The 17,952-nt window shown below is 43.0% G+C and overlaps 1 protein-coding gene across 3 annotated transcripts in view; it reads left to right on the top strand.

Annotated features, from left to right (window-relative positions):
• The first annotated feature begins 689 nt into the window (after positions 1-689).
• JAZF1 (JAZF zinc finger 1) overlaps positions 690-17,952 on the top strand; it is a 341,816-nt gene continuing 324,553 nt past the window's right edge. For all 3 annotated transcript variants that reach the window (XM_068549212.1, XM_068549210.1, XM_068549209.1), the window contains exon 1: positions 690-1,013. In XM_068549212.1, coding sequence (XP_068405313.1) covers positions 899-1,013 — 115 coding nt within the window. In that variant the 5' untranslated portion in view covers positions 690-898. The remainder of the gene's footprint in view (positions 1,014-17,952) is intronic.

The following is a 17,952-nucleotide window of genomic DNA, read 5'->3' as shown; positions in this document are numbered from 1 at the left end:
GATGGGTTAGTCCCCAGATCTGAGATGGGGCAGTGGGGTATTATAATTTGGGGAAATGAAATTAGTTTTCATTTTCCCAAAAGGGGCAGGGAGTATTACAAACGTGGTACACATGTAAAACACAGGCAAATGCACTTGACAATCAAGCACTCTATTTTGAAATTTAAATAAAGCTAAGATTTTCTTCTGGCCTAGAGGGAAACTTCATTAAAATCAATTAGTACAAACCTCCAGAGGAAATGGGCTTTTTTTTTTTTTTAAAGAAGGTTTAAAGAGTAAGGTGCACACAATTACCTTTCCTGGGTCCCCTGTGAATGTCAGTGTCAAACCTAGACAGGTGGCCAGGTGCAAACAAATGTCCCTGAGAGGGGCCTGGGTAACTCCCTGAGTTCTCACTGCAGGGAGGTAAGTGTAATTAATAGATGTATATATACCAGGAATGTAATACACATAACCAAGGAGGCTCCAAACAGATTTCATGTATTACCAACCGTGAAGGGCAGGCCGAGTGAGATAAAGTTGGTGGCAGGCGCTCCCAGGTGAGGCCTCGGTCCAGGGGCGGAGGTTGGGGCCGCACAGCTGTTGCCGCGCGCCCTGGTCCCTCCTCCCAGCTGCGGCGGCCTCACTCCCACCCCCACCCTCCCCCCGCCGCTCCCCCCGCCGCTCCCGCCGCTCCCGACGCCGCCGCCGCCGCCGCCTCCCCTCTGCCTCCCGGTCTCTCCTCGCAATCCTTCCATCGCTCTCGCCCCCTCTCCCTCCGTCCGGTCCTCTGCGCTCCCCTCACCCCGCCTCTCTCCCCCTCCCCCAGCCCCTCCTCTCCTCACCCCACCCTGCCTCCCTCCCTCTGCCCGCCCGGCGCTGGCTGAGCCGACACCAGGGGGGCTCTCGATGTAGCACCATGACAGGCATCGCCGCCGCCTCCTTCTTCTCTAATACCTGCCGATTCGGGGGCTGCGGACTCCACTTCCCCACCCTGGCCGACCTCATCGAGCACATCGAAGACAACCACATCGGTAAATGGCCCGGGGGTGGGCGGGGGTGCCCGGCGCGCGGAAACTCCTGCCCAGGCGAGAACCCCAGAATGGCCAGGGGTGGTCAGGAGGGAGGAAGGAGGCGACGGGGCGGGGAGGGTGTGTGGGAGCCCGGGGCATGGGGGTGGCGGGATGCGGAGGCGCGAGGTGCGGTGGGGACGGGGGCAGGGTGGGGCTGGGGGAGAGGGAGGGGGAGGGGCGGGCGCCCCGAGGTGCCGCTGGCGGGCTGGGGGATTCCGAGGGGCGTGCGCGCCCGCGGCGAAGTGGTGGGAGTGGGGCTGCGCGGTGGAGGGGGCGGCGGGGGGAGGGACCCGGCGGCGGGGAGATGCGGCGCGGGGCGGAGGGCGCGGCGGGGCTGGCGGGGCTGGCGGGGCCGGCGGGGCCGGCGGGGCCGGCGGGGCCGGCGGGGCGGCCGGCCGGCTCTGGGCAGGAGCGCGGAGTTAGTTGGCCCGGGTGGTCGGAGCGGCTGGGGGCGGCTGGGGGCGGGCGCTGCAAGCCGCCCGCCGCTTCCGCCCGGGCTCGAGCTGTCAGGGCTCGGCGGCGGCTGCAGCCGCTGGGAGGTGGGAGCGGGGGGGCGGGGGTAGCTCCACCGCGGCAGCCATTCCGCTTCCTCCTCCCGGCACCGCCGCCACTGCGTCCTGTCAGCGCTGGTTGCTAGGTGTGGTGCGTCGGGAGGGGGCCGGAGCCGCGGCCGGAGGACGCGGCGCTTGCTCTTTCCCCCGGCGGCGGCAGGGCTCGCTGGCCTGAGGGCGCCCGCTTCTGCCCCGGCCTGGCGCGGTTGCCGGGGCGCTGCAGGCTGAGGTCCCGGGTGCGCCCGCGGGCCGCGCCCAGCGCCGCGCCGCCCCGGAGGCCCCTGCGGCTGCGTCCGCTGGAGAGCCATCCCCCAGGACCCGGGGCAGGGCATTTAAATGCGCTCCGGCTCTGAGATTTGCCTTTCAAATGGTGCTAGGCCCGAGGTGCGCCGGCTGCGCCGGGTATCCGCAGCGGCGGCCTGCGCAGCGCCCCGGGCGCCGGGGACTTGGTGGCCGCGGGGGAGGGGGCACCCCGCGGGGCGGCTGCTTTCTCTTCCTGTCCAAGACCCCGGGGCCTTTCAACAAGTCCTTTAATTAGCAGAAGCCCTTGCACACGTTTCCACGCTCCTATCCGGAGCCCCTGCGAGGAGAGATGGGTCGGGTTCGTGTGGTTCGGGCGATCCAGCCACCTGCGGAAGGTGTGGCCGGAGCCCACGAGTTGTCCTGTGTGGGCTGGAAGGTGAAGGGCCCGCGTGATGCCCCAACGGGGCTGCCTAATCCAGAGAACCTGTGAATTGCCCCCAGAAAGTCATTTCCCAATGCATGCTATGGATTCTGCCATGTGGATGCAGCTCACGTTTCTACAAAGTTGAGAGAATAAATCACGGCTGCTGTGTATTTATGCACGAATAAAATGAGGCCGAGCCTTAAGCTCCTTCTCTTAGTATAATGCTTTCTCTTTGCACACAGTGAGTGCTTAATAAACGTTGAATGCTAGTTTAGAATGGGTATATGATGGAACATCCAGAATGGGAAATACTCATTGAAAATGCCTACAAACCATCTTTCAAAACATAATCTGGATGAGTAATTGTCCAGGTTTTGAAACTTACAAAGTTTTAAAACATCCGTGTAATAACTTCTGCCATCTCCTCTGATAAAGGTGTGACAGAAGAGCTAGGGAAGTTTTGGTAGTCTTAAAAGCAGTTTAATGGAGTAACATTATTTGCTGATTCATCATCATGATTGAATAGTAATAACTGAAGGTGCTTAAAGGATAAATCAGATTTTTCATGATGGGTAGTTTAAAATAATACTAAAACTCCAGTAATGCAAAGCTCCAATGGAAATTTTGTCAGTTCAAGTTGTTTCTCTTACTTTCAATAATAAGAAATAATAAATATAAATAAAATAAATATGTATTATATAAATATATAAATAACATTTCCTGACCTAGGGAAGGCTGTCATTGCATATCCCATTCACTCACAGTTATTTTAGGATAAACTATAATTAATGTGAGTAATAATTTCCCCACATTGCCTGCCCACTTGGACTAGCTGGTTGAAAGAAAATATAAATTATTAAAATGTGTTAAAGATAGTTATCCTTCTTGAGGGTTTAAGTCTGTAATCAGTTAGATAATTTAAAACTAACTATTGGTGAATCACAAGTTCTTTAAGTTTGTAGAAATTGTCTTTAGTATCGTGCAAACATTTTTAAGGGGGTTAAGTGGTCCATAAATTTTCTAAAACTTTTAAGTGATGGTCACCCCCAAAGGGCTAGTGTTTTTCTCTTAGTGAAAATATTGAACATTTAAGTTTATAACAGTAGCTATGACTTAGGTGAATTTGGGGGCGCGGCTAACAATTACTATACTTTGGAATTAGTTGGACACCAGAAAACTTCATGGAAAGTAAATGTTAAGATGAACAAACACTTAAAATTCCCTGGCTGAAGAGACCAAGTGAAACTATTCTGTACCTTAACTGAGGAGAGGCCCCTTACTTTCAAAGACAGCCCCATATGCAGAAAGAAATAAGAATTGACCTCAAGAAGAATAAAAACAACCTGCTTAGTAGGCAGTGTCATGTAAATACACTTCCGATGAAGGGACATGAGTGAAAATATACCAGATAAAGCATTTGGTGAACGTTCTACACTACATGTATTGTTAAGTGGAATTTATTGTTTGTGGGTCAGTCTATAAATTTTTGGACAGAGATTGTTATTTTTAGTGATTGATTTACCAATTCTGAGTCTTTTTCATCAAGTGGCCACATTAAAAAGATGCATGAAGACTACTAAGATATATGTTAATATTATCTTTAATTTTTTCAAGGAGTTTGTTATTTAGCAATTATAGGAGTATTAGAGATGTGCTCAGGTAACAGGTCCATCTTGACCTTTCTGAGTTATTACCATTTAACCACTAGTCAAAATCCTTAAGCAGTAATGAAATGAAGGTTTATGGATGGGAATATGGCATATTTCTTGCTTGACAGATTTTTCAAGGCCTTTAGTGTACAAAGCCCATAGTTTTCACTATAACTGTATTGTTTAGTTCAGATTAATTAAGTGCGTTAATTTGAGAGTAGCTGTTATACGTGTACACTCAGCTCTTGTTGTTAACCAATTATCCATACCCATTAGGAATAAGGATTTGGGGATGTAGAGCCAAAGGAAGTGTGATTTGCACCATCCTCTGTTTTGCCTCTTTTCCTTTCTGTTGGAGGAGTGCTGCACCTGAGGTCCCATTTTCTTCCTTGCATTTCATTGCTGGTTTAGTCCTGGAGCACCTGTCTCCGTGTACAAGCTGAGTACCCCAACTAAAACCCTGCCCCCACAACTTAAGTTGCCTAGAAATCCCACAGCCCTGCAGCTGTGAAGTGTTTCTCCATCAGCTTCACTATCAATTCATTCATAGCCTGGCTCTGTTTCCTGGAGATGGGGAAAGCTGATCAGAATTTGTTTGCTTCCTATTGTGAGTAAATACTTCAGTTAGTAGAAACACTCTTGACATACACATCCTTCCTAGGATGGTGAAGTTGAACTGGTAACTAGGAATCATAGAAACACCGAGAGCACTAAATTTAGCACTGAAGGTCGTGTCACAGACTCATGAGATGTCTGCTCCGTCTGTGCATCCCAGTGCTGTGAAGTCTTTTGGCTTTTGGTCTCAGAAAGACAACTGTTTAATCATTCTTACTAGATTTGATTATTTGGTACATTTGTAAGCATCAAAAGCATTTTGATTTTTATTTATATATTAATAGATATCGAGCACCTATTTTGTACCAGGCACAGTTCTAGGCACTTGGTATATTTTGGTGAACAAAGATCCCAGCCTTTGGGGAGGTTATGTTCTAGTGGTGGGAGATAGACAATAAATAGTCAGCATAAGATGTAAATTATATAGTATGTTGGAAGGTGGTTAGTGGTATGGAAGAGACCGATTAGAGCAGGCTAAGGTGGATTGGGAGATGAAGTGTTGGAATTTCCAATTGCTTGGTCAGTACAGTCCTCGCTGAGAAGCTGACAGGTGAGCCAAAACCTTGACAGAAATGAGGGAGTTAGCCATGAGGACAAACAGGGAACATTAAGGTCCAGGCAGAGGGAACAGGAATGCAACTTGCACCTCTTAAACTGAAACACAGATTTGACCGGATTCAGTTATTCTTGTGATGGTACTAAACGAGCAGGTCATTTAGAACTTTCCCCAGATGTTGGGAGCCTCAGTTTTGCTATTCTTGACTAAGACTTTCCTGTCGGGGCCGCATAAGGAGGTGGAGTATTGTTGCCTGATGGTGGCTTGCAGTAGCTATGACTTGGTTGGGTCTTGACCCTGAATGTCAGCAGGTTTCTTGTTGTGAGTCTCCTCATCTCTAAAATCCGGGTAATAAATCCATGCTGCTTCATTTCATAGGATAGATTTGTAAACCATCTAATCAATAAAGGTCAAAGTCTCCAGAAAGAAAAATAAGGTAGTTACTATCAATAATGTAGAATTTGGCTCCAAGGACAGTTTGGTAAAAATTTGCATTATCTTAAAGCTGCGCTACTGTATACTAAATAGATGGGTGTATGATATGTAGTAGGCCCTTATTATCCCCACTTTATAGGTGAGCAAACTGAGGCACAGAAAGGTTACTTAACTTGCCTAAGTTTCCGTGACTGGTAAGTGTGAGCTGGAATTTGAATTTCAGATGGGTATGCAGAGCTGGGCTTGTGCCACATTGCCAAACAGCTGAAGAGCTAGACAGCCCTGGCCCTGCTCCCCTTCCACACCCAACCAGTCTGCTTCCTCCTTCAGGAAGTAACTCTGACCCCTTGAGATGAGGATCATCTCGGAGGCCCCATGGTGAACCCCGTTTGCTTGGTTTGGAATATGCATCTCTGCCACTTGTCAGCCATTTGACTAAGGACAAATGACTTAACCACACTGAGCTTCAGTTTCATCTTCTGTATAATGAGGATCATAACAGCGCCTACCCCGTGGAGTGGCTGATGAGGGTTAAGTGAGCTAATATGTGTAAAGTACTCATTTACTTCAGTAGTAGTAAGTTATGTACGTCATCCAGTTTCTTGCCATTTTGTGTGTTTGCTAAGTATGTTGGAATCCTATGAAGGTCTACATTAGAGGTTAATAGAATGTGGGTGGTGTCCACCTACAACTATATAAAATCACCAGGCCTGTCCCAGGAAAGACGGAGAGTCAGAAGTGGGACACCCACAGTCCAGCGCTGGGGTTGCAGCCTCTGGCCACTTTCTCTTCCATGTGGCCAGAGGTACTTTAGACGCTGGCAAAGGCCTTTGCCGCTGTGGACTAGGAAGTGGTGTCAAGGCCAGCGGCTTCCAACATGGCCTTTCCTTGTGGCCTGCATTTAGTTGAAAAAAACCCAAGACTAGAAAGAGGCACTGTGCCTTGGGCCTGTGGGCACATTCCCAAGAGGGCATTTCCTGTGGAGAGAAGGAATGACTGAATGAATAAATGGATGAATTAAAGGCTTGTCCCTGCCCGCCCTGCTCTTTGCCTGTACCCTGTGGCTTGGTGGCAAGATGCCCTGTTAACTCCCTCCCATGGTTCACTAGAAGGTCCCAGGTAGAGAGCCGGGGAGATTTTAAGTGCATGTGTGTGCATGAGTGGGCGCACACACATGTGTGCACACACCACCCAGTGGGGGACCCCTAAATGTAAAACTTCCTCCAAAACACCGTCTTCAGTGGCTTTTCCATTTGCCCACTTGTCACCTGAAAGCAGTCAAATCACCCTTTATAAAACATTGCTAGTGAACATCCTGTCTCATAAGTTTCACAAGTTTTTGATTGTTTTCTCCTGTCCATGTTTTCTGATGTATGACTGAAACGCACAGTCAGAAAAACTCTGCCTACAGCCGACTAACTTGACAGAAGCCTTCGTATTCTTTGGAAACTAGTTTCCTTTAGAGTGCAGTTATTTTGGTGACATCTCCCACCTTGACAATTCTAGAAGTGCAAACTGACAGCTGTTTTCAGAAAACCCGATTCTGCTGTTGATGACAGGGAAGAAGCTTCCAGACTGGAGCAGGCTGGTGATACTTGATGAGACGGGCTTTCCTAGGGCCGTCTGGAAGCCAGAGGCCTTGAGTTTTAGACTGAGGTCTAGCGACAGGGCACAATGCTATTGAAGCCCTTAAAAATCCTCCCTTTTTTTCCAGCTTTTGCTTTTAGGACAAGAATCATACCCCGCATGTCCTTAGGTTTCCCTCCCCACCCCATCCTTACCCCTGCCCTCAGATCTTAACAGTGCAGACATGGCCTGGGTACTACTGAAGAAATATCAGTACTTGCTGGATTGCAGATAATACATTTTGTTTCATGACGAGGTAATAGATTTGTTCCATACTGACCTGGCTGAAGTGTTGAATAACAGATGTTGTTTTATTTAGAATTTGAAAATCAGAAACTGCAAATGTCAGAAAGTTATTATATGTTTCTTTAAAAAAAGGCTTTCATTTAATATGCTAAATCAGTTGAAAGAAAATTATATTTTCCCCTTGCACTAAGCACTGTAATCATGCAGTAGTTTTCACCTATTTTTTTTAAAGTCCAGCTGCAAGCACAGACCAGATTAATGGATATTCTCTTTAAGGATGAAGCCTTCCCAATAACTCTCTCTCCACTTTGGCAGACGTCAAAGTGCCTCTTTTGGGTCACTAACTACAGACTCTCTGTCCAGCACTAGAGAGCATTGATAGTCTCCTGATGGCCTGGCTCACCCACTGGCCTCCTAAAGGAAGCCCTGTTCTTTGTCTGCCAGGCTCTAATAGTGCCTTTCTTCTGAGATAGACCTCCTTGAAGGGACAAGATCTGGATACCATGCTGTTAATTTGAAAAGACTCACTCTTTCTTTGGTATTATACATATATAGAATTAACGTATATACATAATGTATAGATAAATGTTATATATGTAAAATATATAATACAGATACATATATAATGCATACATAAATGGTATATGTATATGTGTGTATTTATACATGAATGCATATATACACCACATAGATATATGTATACGTATATACATATGTGTATTTATAGGTAGGTATATAATATATACATTTCTCTCTCTCTCTCGATCACTGTGGATAGTGAGGACTACCACAAACATTTTTGAGTATTTTCTATCTACAGTACTTAGGACTGTACTTCCTGTTTCCAAGGGATTGAAATTTATTTGGAGAGACCAGGCATGTACAGACTGAGATAAATGATGAAGAATAATGGGGACCACAGAGGCAGATTTATTGTGAAGCTAATGAATTGCAAGCCCCAGGGCCCCTCACTTGTACAGTATATGTTTTACCATTTCTGAATGTATTGCTTGGGCTCACCCAGCCCTTTCCAAGGCCCTAGAGGAGCCCACCAGTGTACACAGCCATGCATTCATGGATGACATCATAACTTGTAAAATTTGTAGGGTGTAAGGTTTTAACAGCAGTCGGGTAACATTATCCTTTTCCACTCTGACTTCCCTTCTGTAACATTTCTCCTTGGATTCAGTGACATCGGAGTTGAGAGTGTTTCTGAGATATAGATAAGGGGCAGTAGAGTTGGGGACACTTTTAGTTTGGGTTGAGTGGGATGTATTTATTCAGTTCACAGTCGTCTCTGTGTCTAGTTAAGTTATTCCTAGCCATCCTAGGGTAGGAATAACTTCCCAGGAATGTCATCCACCTGGGGATGTGCCAATGTGCCAGCTCACCTAGGGTCTGTACACAAAGGGGCAGGGATGGGTTAATATTGCAGCATGAATCTGTACTATGACTTTTGCTGGTGGGAATATGGTTTGAATATGGTATGGAGCCAGAAGCTAGTCTGGAAAATTCTTCTACGTATTAGATGTATAAAATTGTAAGTAGAAGATTCAGTTCTCATCTAAGTGTCTTAGACGTGGAAGTTCTTTCTGTTAGGAATATACTCAATAATGCAAATATACATTTATAAATGCGCCATGTTTTTTAATGGGAATTCTGTGTTTAAGTTTCTTGTTTGACGTGAGTGTGTAAATGTGTAGATACACACATACGTAAACACATATCAGTGACAACAAAAACACAACAAACTGATTACTGAGTGTCATCAGTACAAAAAATATTTAAAGTTAGTCAATGCACAAGAAAACTTGGAATGCCCTGAATTCTTGTGGCTCACATGTGAAAGAAAATTAATAAGCGTTTACAAATTTGACAACAATCCTAAAAATTTATATGGCATCATAAAGAGCTATGAGGCTAAAAGTAACTTTTCTGAATTATCAATAATTAAAGATAAATTTTGATCACCCATGCTGGAGGAAAGACCAATTTATCTTTGTGCCGTATAGAAAATGATATTAATATGAATCATTGTCATATGAGAAGTAATCAGAGTGTGCAGCCCCAAAGAAGTATTTACAGTGGTGTTTCAGGTGATAAATTAATTCACATACTGCGTTCTTTTTCTGAATTTTGATTTTGTGGTGTTTTGGTAATGTCAGCTTTAAAACTTTGTATTTTGCTGTGATTTTTTAAAATCTAAATCATCACTTTTCTAAGCATTTTGTATTTATAATGTTGCAGTTTTTTTCATAAACAGGGTCTAAAGCTGCAGGCCCTGTAAAACTTGGGTCCATTTCTTGGTACTAATTAGAGAGTCATTACTATGTGCCAGATACAGTTCTAAACAATTTTCATACAGTATCTAATTCACCCTCACAGCAAGCTATGAATTAGACATTTCCATCCTAGAAGTACCGCCTTCTAATTTGGAGTTAAATATGCTACCATATTAGTTAAATACCGTATCTGGTGAAATATGACTAGAATGCTTGTTTATTTTGGTAAGGTTAAAAAACAAACATTTCCCTCAGTAAATAGCATCATTATAACTGGTCCTTCCTCCTTTGTGCTGTAGCGTTGGCTCATGTCTCTGCCAGAATTGTGTGCACTGTACTTTATGGTAACCACCTATGTACTTTGCCTCCCCCAGAAACTTGGCCCCTTTCTGTAGGACTGGGCCTTGCCATCCTCCTAGCGTCTTCCTCAAGAAGTGTTTTCAGAAATGAAATGAAAATAAAAATCAAGAAACGTCTTGGGCTGTGGAAAGAATAAGTTACAAAGGGAACTTTGGGCAGTGAAAAACATTTTTGAAGCTAATCATCTCTGGAGGTGTACATACGTGAAGACTTACATATTTATTTGTTTATGTGTATATGTTAATGGCACACATACAAACACTAGTTATGTAATTAGTCTAGGGTAGTTTATATTAAGGAAATTTGAAGAAGACTTTTTTTTTTTTTTTAAAAAAAGGGAGATTTGGAAAGGAAATCCACTTCTTTATTTTTACATTTGGGAATTGAACTTGGTGAATCTTTTTCCAGGTTGAGAATATTACGAAGCTTAGTTGAATCATTTTTTGCCTGATCTACAGTATTTTGTTGTCTAGAACATTCTAGGGCTTAAACAATGCTAGGACAAAAAAGTATCTTGCATCCCTTCCACATCTTTGCCAGGGTTGTTTGGGGTAAGGGAGGCCAGGGGCTGCAGTGGGGAGAAGCTGGGGCTGTGAAGCTAGACAGAATTGGATTTTGAATCCTGATTCCACTTGGACAGTTCTGACAATCTTATTTATATAAAATAGTAACAATAACTACTATCATTAAGTGTCCACTAGTGATGCACTGGTTATCTGCTTTATACGCATTGCTTGAGAATTCAATATGAGTCCCATTTGACATAAGAAACAGACCAAGACCTAGACCAAATCACCCAGCATGAAGTACACAGCCAGTAAAATGCTCAGGGGAGTGAGGGACTGGCTTTGCTCTCAGGTGTCCCCATATACCTTAGCACTTGCTCTTTATAAACTGTGACTTTTTATGAGATGTTTGCATTTTAATAGAAGGCTGTTGTATACCTAAGTGTCTTACACACAGAATGGCTGGATTTCCAAAGGGAACAGATGTTTCAAGGCTTCTAAGAAAATGTTTATGTAGGTTAGGAGAGTCCATGAGCGTCCCAGCATCACAGTAACAGTGATGAAAACAATAATTTGGCAATTCTAAAATGGTTATAATTACTGAATTGTCTAAAGATGCTGACTGGTTTTCTTTCCTTTACCGATACTTATTTATCTGGGGGTGGAAGACTCTTTTCAAACATAATACCTAACACTATAAACACTTACAAACTTCTCTTTTACTTTAGATTTTCAAAATTAAAATAATGTCATTATGTTCATGTGCATTATTTTAAAAATCTGTTTGGGCCAATGATACCTAACTGGACCCAGCTATATAAACATTGTGAATTAGGAGCCCTGACCTCTTGGCATGTGTTTAGAGCCCTCCCTGACGGACATTTCCCTGGTGGCACTGACGACACACTTTAGGTCACATTTCTGTATCATCAAACCTCGAACAGGTGGTGCAAGAGCACATCTGGGCTTAAAAATTGAAGCCCCCCTTTTCTTAACTAAATCATTCAGTTAAAGTCTCTCGAATGCTAATTTAGCTGCCTGATTCTCAATACATGGCATAATTATATAAGAAATGGCAAAAGCAGGGGAATCTGTAGAGGCATATTTATATAGCTTACTGTTAAGTAAACTGAATAGCATGGTAATAAGCATAAATAAGTGTAAGTTATGCCCATGCTTCCTTAGATATCAAACATCAAATAAAGGTGTGATGGGGTTTTGAAGCTTTTTTGTAAATTCAAGCTAAATACATATTACGGAAAGCTTTCACCTCTAAAATTCCAGGTGAACTTTTCTAGGCCTTTGTCCTTGTGGAGCTAATCTCTTTTTGGGGTATCTGACAGGCTGGTGTGTCTGATAAATGTGGGCTAAAACTCCTCTTCAGGACTCCCAGCAGGTGTCACACAGGCCCCAGGTAATTTATAGATAGTTTAGATTTTAGATCTTTATCGAGTAGATCTTTTGATAGAATATTTCTGACACTAGACGTCTGGAGTTTGGCACCAACTCAACCCACTGGGTGACAGTGGGTGATTTAAGTTAATGCGTTTCAGTGTTCTGCTTGGGCTGGAAACTCCCGTTTGTATGTTGGCTTCACTTCAGCACTTTCAGGGGCCCACACCAAAATGTTTGCTGTAAAAATATGCAAACATCAGACCAAAAAATTTGATCAAGAGATGTTAAGTTATATGTGCTTTTCATTTCAGATGTTAGAATAAAGAAATGATATTTTGTCAAAACCTGGAAAGACGATAGCATCTTAAGTGTCTATGTGTCATATATGTTGGAAAGTAATGAGAATGTTTCTTATTTGTGGGAATCAGTCTTACTGATTTATAAGTCACACCCTGTATAGCAGTAGAGTTTACATCGGTAGTGTTCAACAAGAACAGAGTCACTTGGATGAACCTGGAAAAAATAAGGATGCCCGGGCTCCACCCCCAGACCTTCTGATGTGCTTGACCAGAGGTGGTCTGGGTCTGAGCATCTGTGTTTTTAACACTTCAAAGTTGAATCTATTATGTTGCCAAGGTTGGGAACCCAGTGGCTTACACTAATGAAATAATTAACATTGTGAGGGTTAGGGAGTGTTAAAAAGGAATCAAACTTTTAAAGAGCTGTAACCTTTTTGGGTTTCCATTCTAATAGATGTAATTTTTAGTTTTACTGGAGGCAAGCATTTAATATAGGCGAGTATGAAGACCTGATACTAACTCAGGTATGTAGTTAGAGCAGAAGTGCTCAAACTGGGGAGCTTGTGGCCTAAGCGTCTCAAACCCAGATATCCTCAGGACACAATGTATGAGTGAACTGACCAAGTTCAATGTAATTTGGAGTAGAGGGAACTCTGGCAAACCAGAGAGCCCTTGCTTCACTGACCTGCAGCTCAGTGCTCCCACGTTGGAGTACAGGCCCTTTGTCCGCAGGTTCTGTTATTATAATTATTATTATTACTGCTACTTTTAGAAGCTAGGAATTAAGATTTTTATGTGAAATCTATCTTTAAATGTTTGCAACTAATACAGATGGGTTTTATAACATTGTGTGAGAAAACTACTGCATTGTACCTAATCACTGTATTTAATGAGAGATGGTAAGGATGGACCTGTGTTTATAATGGAGTACATGTGAATGCTGAGATGCAGAGTAAACTTTGAAGACCATTATTTCCAGCAGGGAAGCTATGCAGACTACATAAAGTGTAATGGAAAGAACATATATTTTTTCCCCATTTCTCTTTGTGAAATGGTTGACTGTTTTTTTAATATGAAAACTTAGTGGCTTATCATTTTTCTTTTATACCAAATTCTAAAAAATGAGGCTTAGTTTTGAAAGTGTATTAGGATAATTCTCAGTGGTATTTCCCTCCTTTGGGGAAAAAAAGGACCACTCAAAAACTCTATCCTAGGTGTTTTCATCACGGCAAAGAAAAAAAAAAAACCTTTTGCAGATGGATTGAATATCGTACCACTAGAAAACTGGAAGGAAACTTAGAGTTGATCTAGTCTGATTAGCTAATTCCATAGATGAAGAATCCATGGTGATTTAAAGTCATGAGCAGGCAAGAGAGCTTGGCCAGCAGGGGTGGAGAGCACAGCCCTGGAACAGCAGTTCAGCTTGGGGTTCCTGGAGCCAGCTGGCCTCACTTGGAATCCTGGCTTTGCTCCTTCTGTCAAGTGATATAATCTCTCTGTGCCTCATTTTCTTCATCTCTAAAATGGGAGTAATAGTACGTATCTCAAGGTGTAGTGAGATACCACACACATGTGGTGTGTTAGCTGTTGGAACTCTGGAGAGTTCTGAAGAGAAGAAAACTCTCCAGTGAGTTCCCTTCATTGCCTCTGGAGGAAGCTGTGTGGGGGCGTTTCTGTAGGGTGGTCAGGGGCGCTGCCTCCAGTCCCACTGCCTGTGTGACCTTGGCCAAATTATTTAATTTCTCTAGACCTCAGCTTCTGTGAGATGAGCAAAGTCAGTATTTATCTCAGAGTGCTGTTATGAGGATTAAATAAAAACATGCATTTGAGGGGCCTGGCAACCAGAAAACACCCCTTAAATGTTAATACTGATAGAATTGTGCCGTCTTCTTGCATCTGCGATGGTGTTCCCAATGCCACGTTCCTCAGATTCTTCTATCCTCTTTGTTTTCATAATACAATGGAAGAAGGTGAATCCAAATAACCTTATACATTTCTGTTCTTTGTTAAGCATTTTTACTTTGAGATCTTTGGTGAGATTCGATTTCCCTGGTAGAGTTTTGGTTTGTGTTTGAATAAGTCGTACTGAGTGGTCGTCGGAATCCTTGAGCTGTTAAAACATTCCACACACAAATTCTTGCTGTTTCAAAATATACCAGCCTTAATTTAGTATTGTTTGTCTAGATCTAAGTTTTTGAGACGTTAGATCATGTGATTAGAAAAATGACTTCCATATTTGATAAATATAATTTTCTATTTGGGAGAAAAGGCATTTTAGGGGTCTAGAGAGGTTTATTAAAGTATATAAACAGAAAACACAATTTTTTCATGTTGTACCAACTAAGCAGTGGAAAAACAGGAGATGGTTTTGTATGAATTGTTTGTGATGGTTTATTGTGAATCATTCGAAAGGATTTGTAGGGCTTTTATGAAGAAATCCAAGAACATGACTGTAGGACTCTTAACAAAATGCCATGTTCTCATTAAGTGGCTGTGCATCTCTTTAATAATAGTTCTTGAAATGTCACATACTCAAATGCTGGAAGCTTCTCAGGAAAGTCCCAGGATAGGCCTTGTTTTAGAGGCTTGAGTGGCAGTAGTTGAGTTTTTTACTGATTGCAGAGGATATTTAAAATACTTTATTCCTAAATGGTATCTGACAATGACTGAAATCCTTTTCAGTCCTATAGAATATGTTGCCACTGGTTTTCCCCTTTAAAGAGTATGCAGGGATCCGATACAGTTAAGCAGCTGGTCCAGGCTTATGAGACTTATCAATAATTGAATTTAAAAATGGTTTCCAGCTCTTTTATTACTGAGGGTCCCTTTAGTTATTTTCCTTCTCCCTCCCCATGGATTCTAAGTCTTGACAGATTTTTGTCCAACAAACAACCTGACTTGGTAAGTAATTAAATGCTTTGTTTTTCTGCATTTTCATGCAGCAACATCTAAAGCTCTCTATTTATATATTTGATCAATATTTATGAGTACTAACTATGCGGGCACTGTAGTGAACAAAGCAATTAAAGTCCGTGCTCACAGGAGAAGCAGACAAAACACAAATACATAAGATAATTTCAAACAGTCATAACGCTGTGGAGAAAAACAGAGTGAGTCAGGAGAGAGAGGCTAAGAGGCCTATTTGAGATAAGGTAGAGGGAGGCATCTCGGAAGGGACCTGAATGAAGTAGGGGATGAATGAGCCATTCAGGTATCTGGGGGAAGAATGTTTCAGGCAGAGGGACCAGCAAGGACAAAGGTCCAAAGCAGGAGTGTCTGGTGTGCTTGAGGAACAGTAGGGAGGCGGGAGTGGTGGGAGCAGAGGGAAAAAGGAAGAGGGGGTGGAGGGTGGGATAAGAGCAGTTGTCAGGGACCTCCGCGTGTCGACATGTGTCAGCCAGTGTCACCTGAAGGAGTTAAAATAACTCCAGCCCCAAAAGATGATGTGGAATGTTGTGTAGCTTTATTATGGTTATAGTTTTCACTATGCTTTTTGTATCATCCAAATAGCTCAAGGACTCCATTTCCACGTCAGAGCCCTGTAGAGATTGGGAAACCCTAATTGGCCTCTAGATCTCTTCAAATCTAGTTTGCTTTTTGTTTAAACCTAAAAGCTCTATTTATATTTTGCAATCCATGTTGAGATAAAGATTTTTGACTAATATAATTCATTTAGTGTTTGCTGTTTTATTTTGGAGTGGGAGTGAAAATAAGGATTATCAATAATCATGATGCATAAAAAAATAATGTTTGGTATAGTTTTCAAACTCTGGGGACCTATGGATTTCTTAAAATTTTTCTTCAGGAGCTTTGTGAAATCTTGTATAGATTTTAGTGGATATGAACGTTGGCAGAAAGGGGGGTTGTGGGGTGAAGAGAGGAGAGAATGGTCTTGACAGCAGTAACTTAAAACATACTGACGGAAGGACAGAAAAATTACTGAGGGAGATTATGTAGACCATGAGCCTGAAGATACTATTTCGCCATCAGTTCCTTTATTTTGTTCTGAAAGGTAGTATTTTATGTAGCTCTTCCATGAAAAATAGATACTGGTTTTTCTTCTGCATCTTATGGGGAAAAGTTAGTATAAACATTTCACTGTCAAAGTGAGCTTTTGTTTTTATTGAGAGTACGTGAACCTGTTCTCTATATTCTAATGTGCCCGTATCTTTGTTCAAGTAATTGAGATATGGTGTGTTTTGGGTGACAGGATGCCTGTGCAGTTAATACATTTTAAGGGAAAAATGAAAGAGTGTGAGATACTCAGAAATACATGTATTTGTACCTGTAATTTAGCCTTTCCAATGAATATAAAATGATGAAGCATTAATCAGCTACTGCCACAATAATGCAGCATAACAAACTATCCCAAAACGCAGTAGCTTCTAACGCTAAGCTACTGAGCACTTATTCTCATGCTCTCTGGTCTACAGGGTGACTGGTTGGTAGAAGCTGGGATTCAGCTGTTTGGCTCAGCTTCAGGCTGCCAGTCAACTGTTCTACTCAGGTCAGGCACAAGTCAGCTGATGTGTACATTCTGGGGACCAGGCTGAAGGGGCAACAGCTACGAGGGGCATGCTTTTTTTATGGTGGCCACTGGAGTGCGAGTGCCACACCAAACCAGGGAAGCTCATTTAAAGGCCTCTATTCATGTCATGTCTATAACATTCCTTTGGTCAAATCAAGTCACTTGGCCAGGCACAGAGATGATAGGGCAAGGAAATATATTCCTCCCCAAGGGGAAGAAGGGGAGATGTGAGTGAACAGCGATCGATTATCACAGATATCTTTTATCAGAAATAGAAAAAATCCAAAAGCATTTGCAAGTTAGTACAGAGATATAAATTTTCTCTAAAATGACCATAATACTGTATAAACATGAAGTTGCTCCCAGAGATCATGGGAGGCACACCTTGGGAGTCCCCAGTGAGGAATGAATAAACATTTCACATGGGGAAATTAAGACTTAAAAGCAGTTAAATGATTTCTACTTAGCCACAAAGAACAGGGGAATCTACTTCTCAGGTTAGGAATGACCCCTTTTCTATTCTGAAGTTAACTTATGAATCCAAAGGCTTTGATTTGGGTGGCCCAGTGTTCTGTGCTTGTCTTCTTAGTTCCTAAGCTGTTTGGCAAGGCTTAGAAGGTTGAGAACACTCCCTGTGATGCCCTTTCCTAGCACACAGAGCTTTAGAAAAGCTTTGGGACTGCTTTGTGGGGTGGATCTTGTGCCCCTTCTTCCTTCAGTTCTGAGCCAGCATCACAGAGGATGGAAAAGGGCTGACCTGCCAGTAGGGAACCTACTTTCCCCATTCTCCCACTGTGCATCACACCTTCTGGTGGCGGAGGGAGTGGTCACTGGTATTGGACACCTCAGGTTCTGGTTGGGCTGCTCTGTGATTTTGGGCAACTTACTGATGTATATAATTTTCTCATTTGCAAAGTGAGAAAAGTGCTATCTACCATATAGGGCTGTTGTGAAGGTTAAGTAAGTGGCAAGTCCTAGCACAGGGTCTGGAACATGTTAAACATTTAATAAATTTGAGCAGATAATGCTTTTATTATTATCTGCTGTGACAGGTACTACAGACAGCATTCCATTATTGTTATTTCATTCCATTATTGTTATTTCTGTTTCTCCTCACTAAATCGTGAGCCTCCAAAAGGCATGGTTTGTGGCGCTGTTTCATCTCTGGTCCCCATTCTGCAGCAG

Source organism: Eschrichtius robustus, chromosome 8 (assembly GCF_028021215.1).
Source record: "Eschrichtius robustus isolate mEscRob2 chromosome 8, mEscRob2.pri, whole genome shotgun sequence".
Lineage (NCBI taxonomy): Eukaryota > Metazoa > Chordata > Mammalia > Artiodactyla > Eschrichtiidae > Eschrichtius > Eschrichtius robustus.
This window is presented reverse-complemented; position numbering and strand designations above follow the sequence as displayed.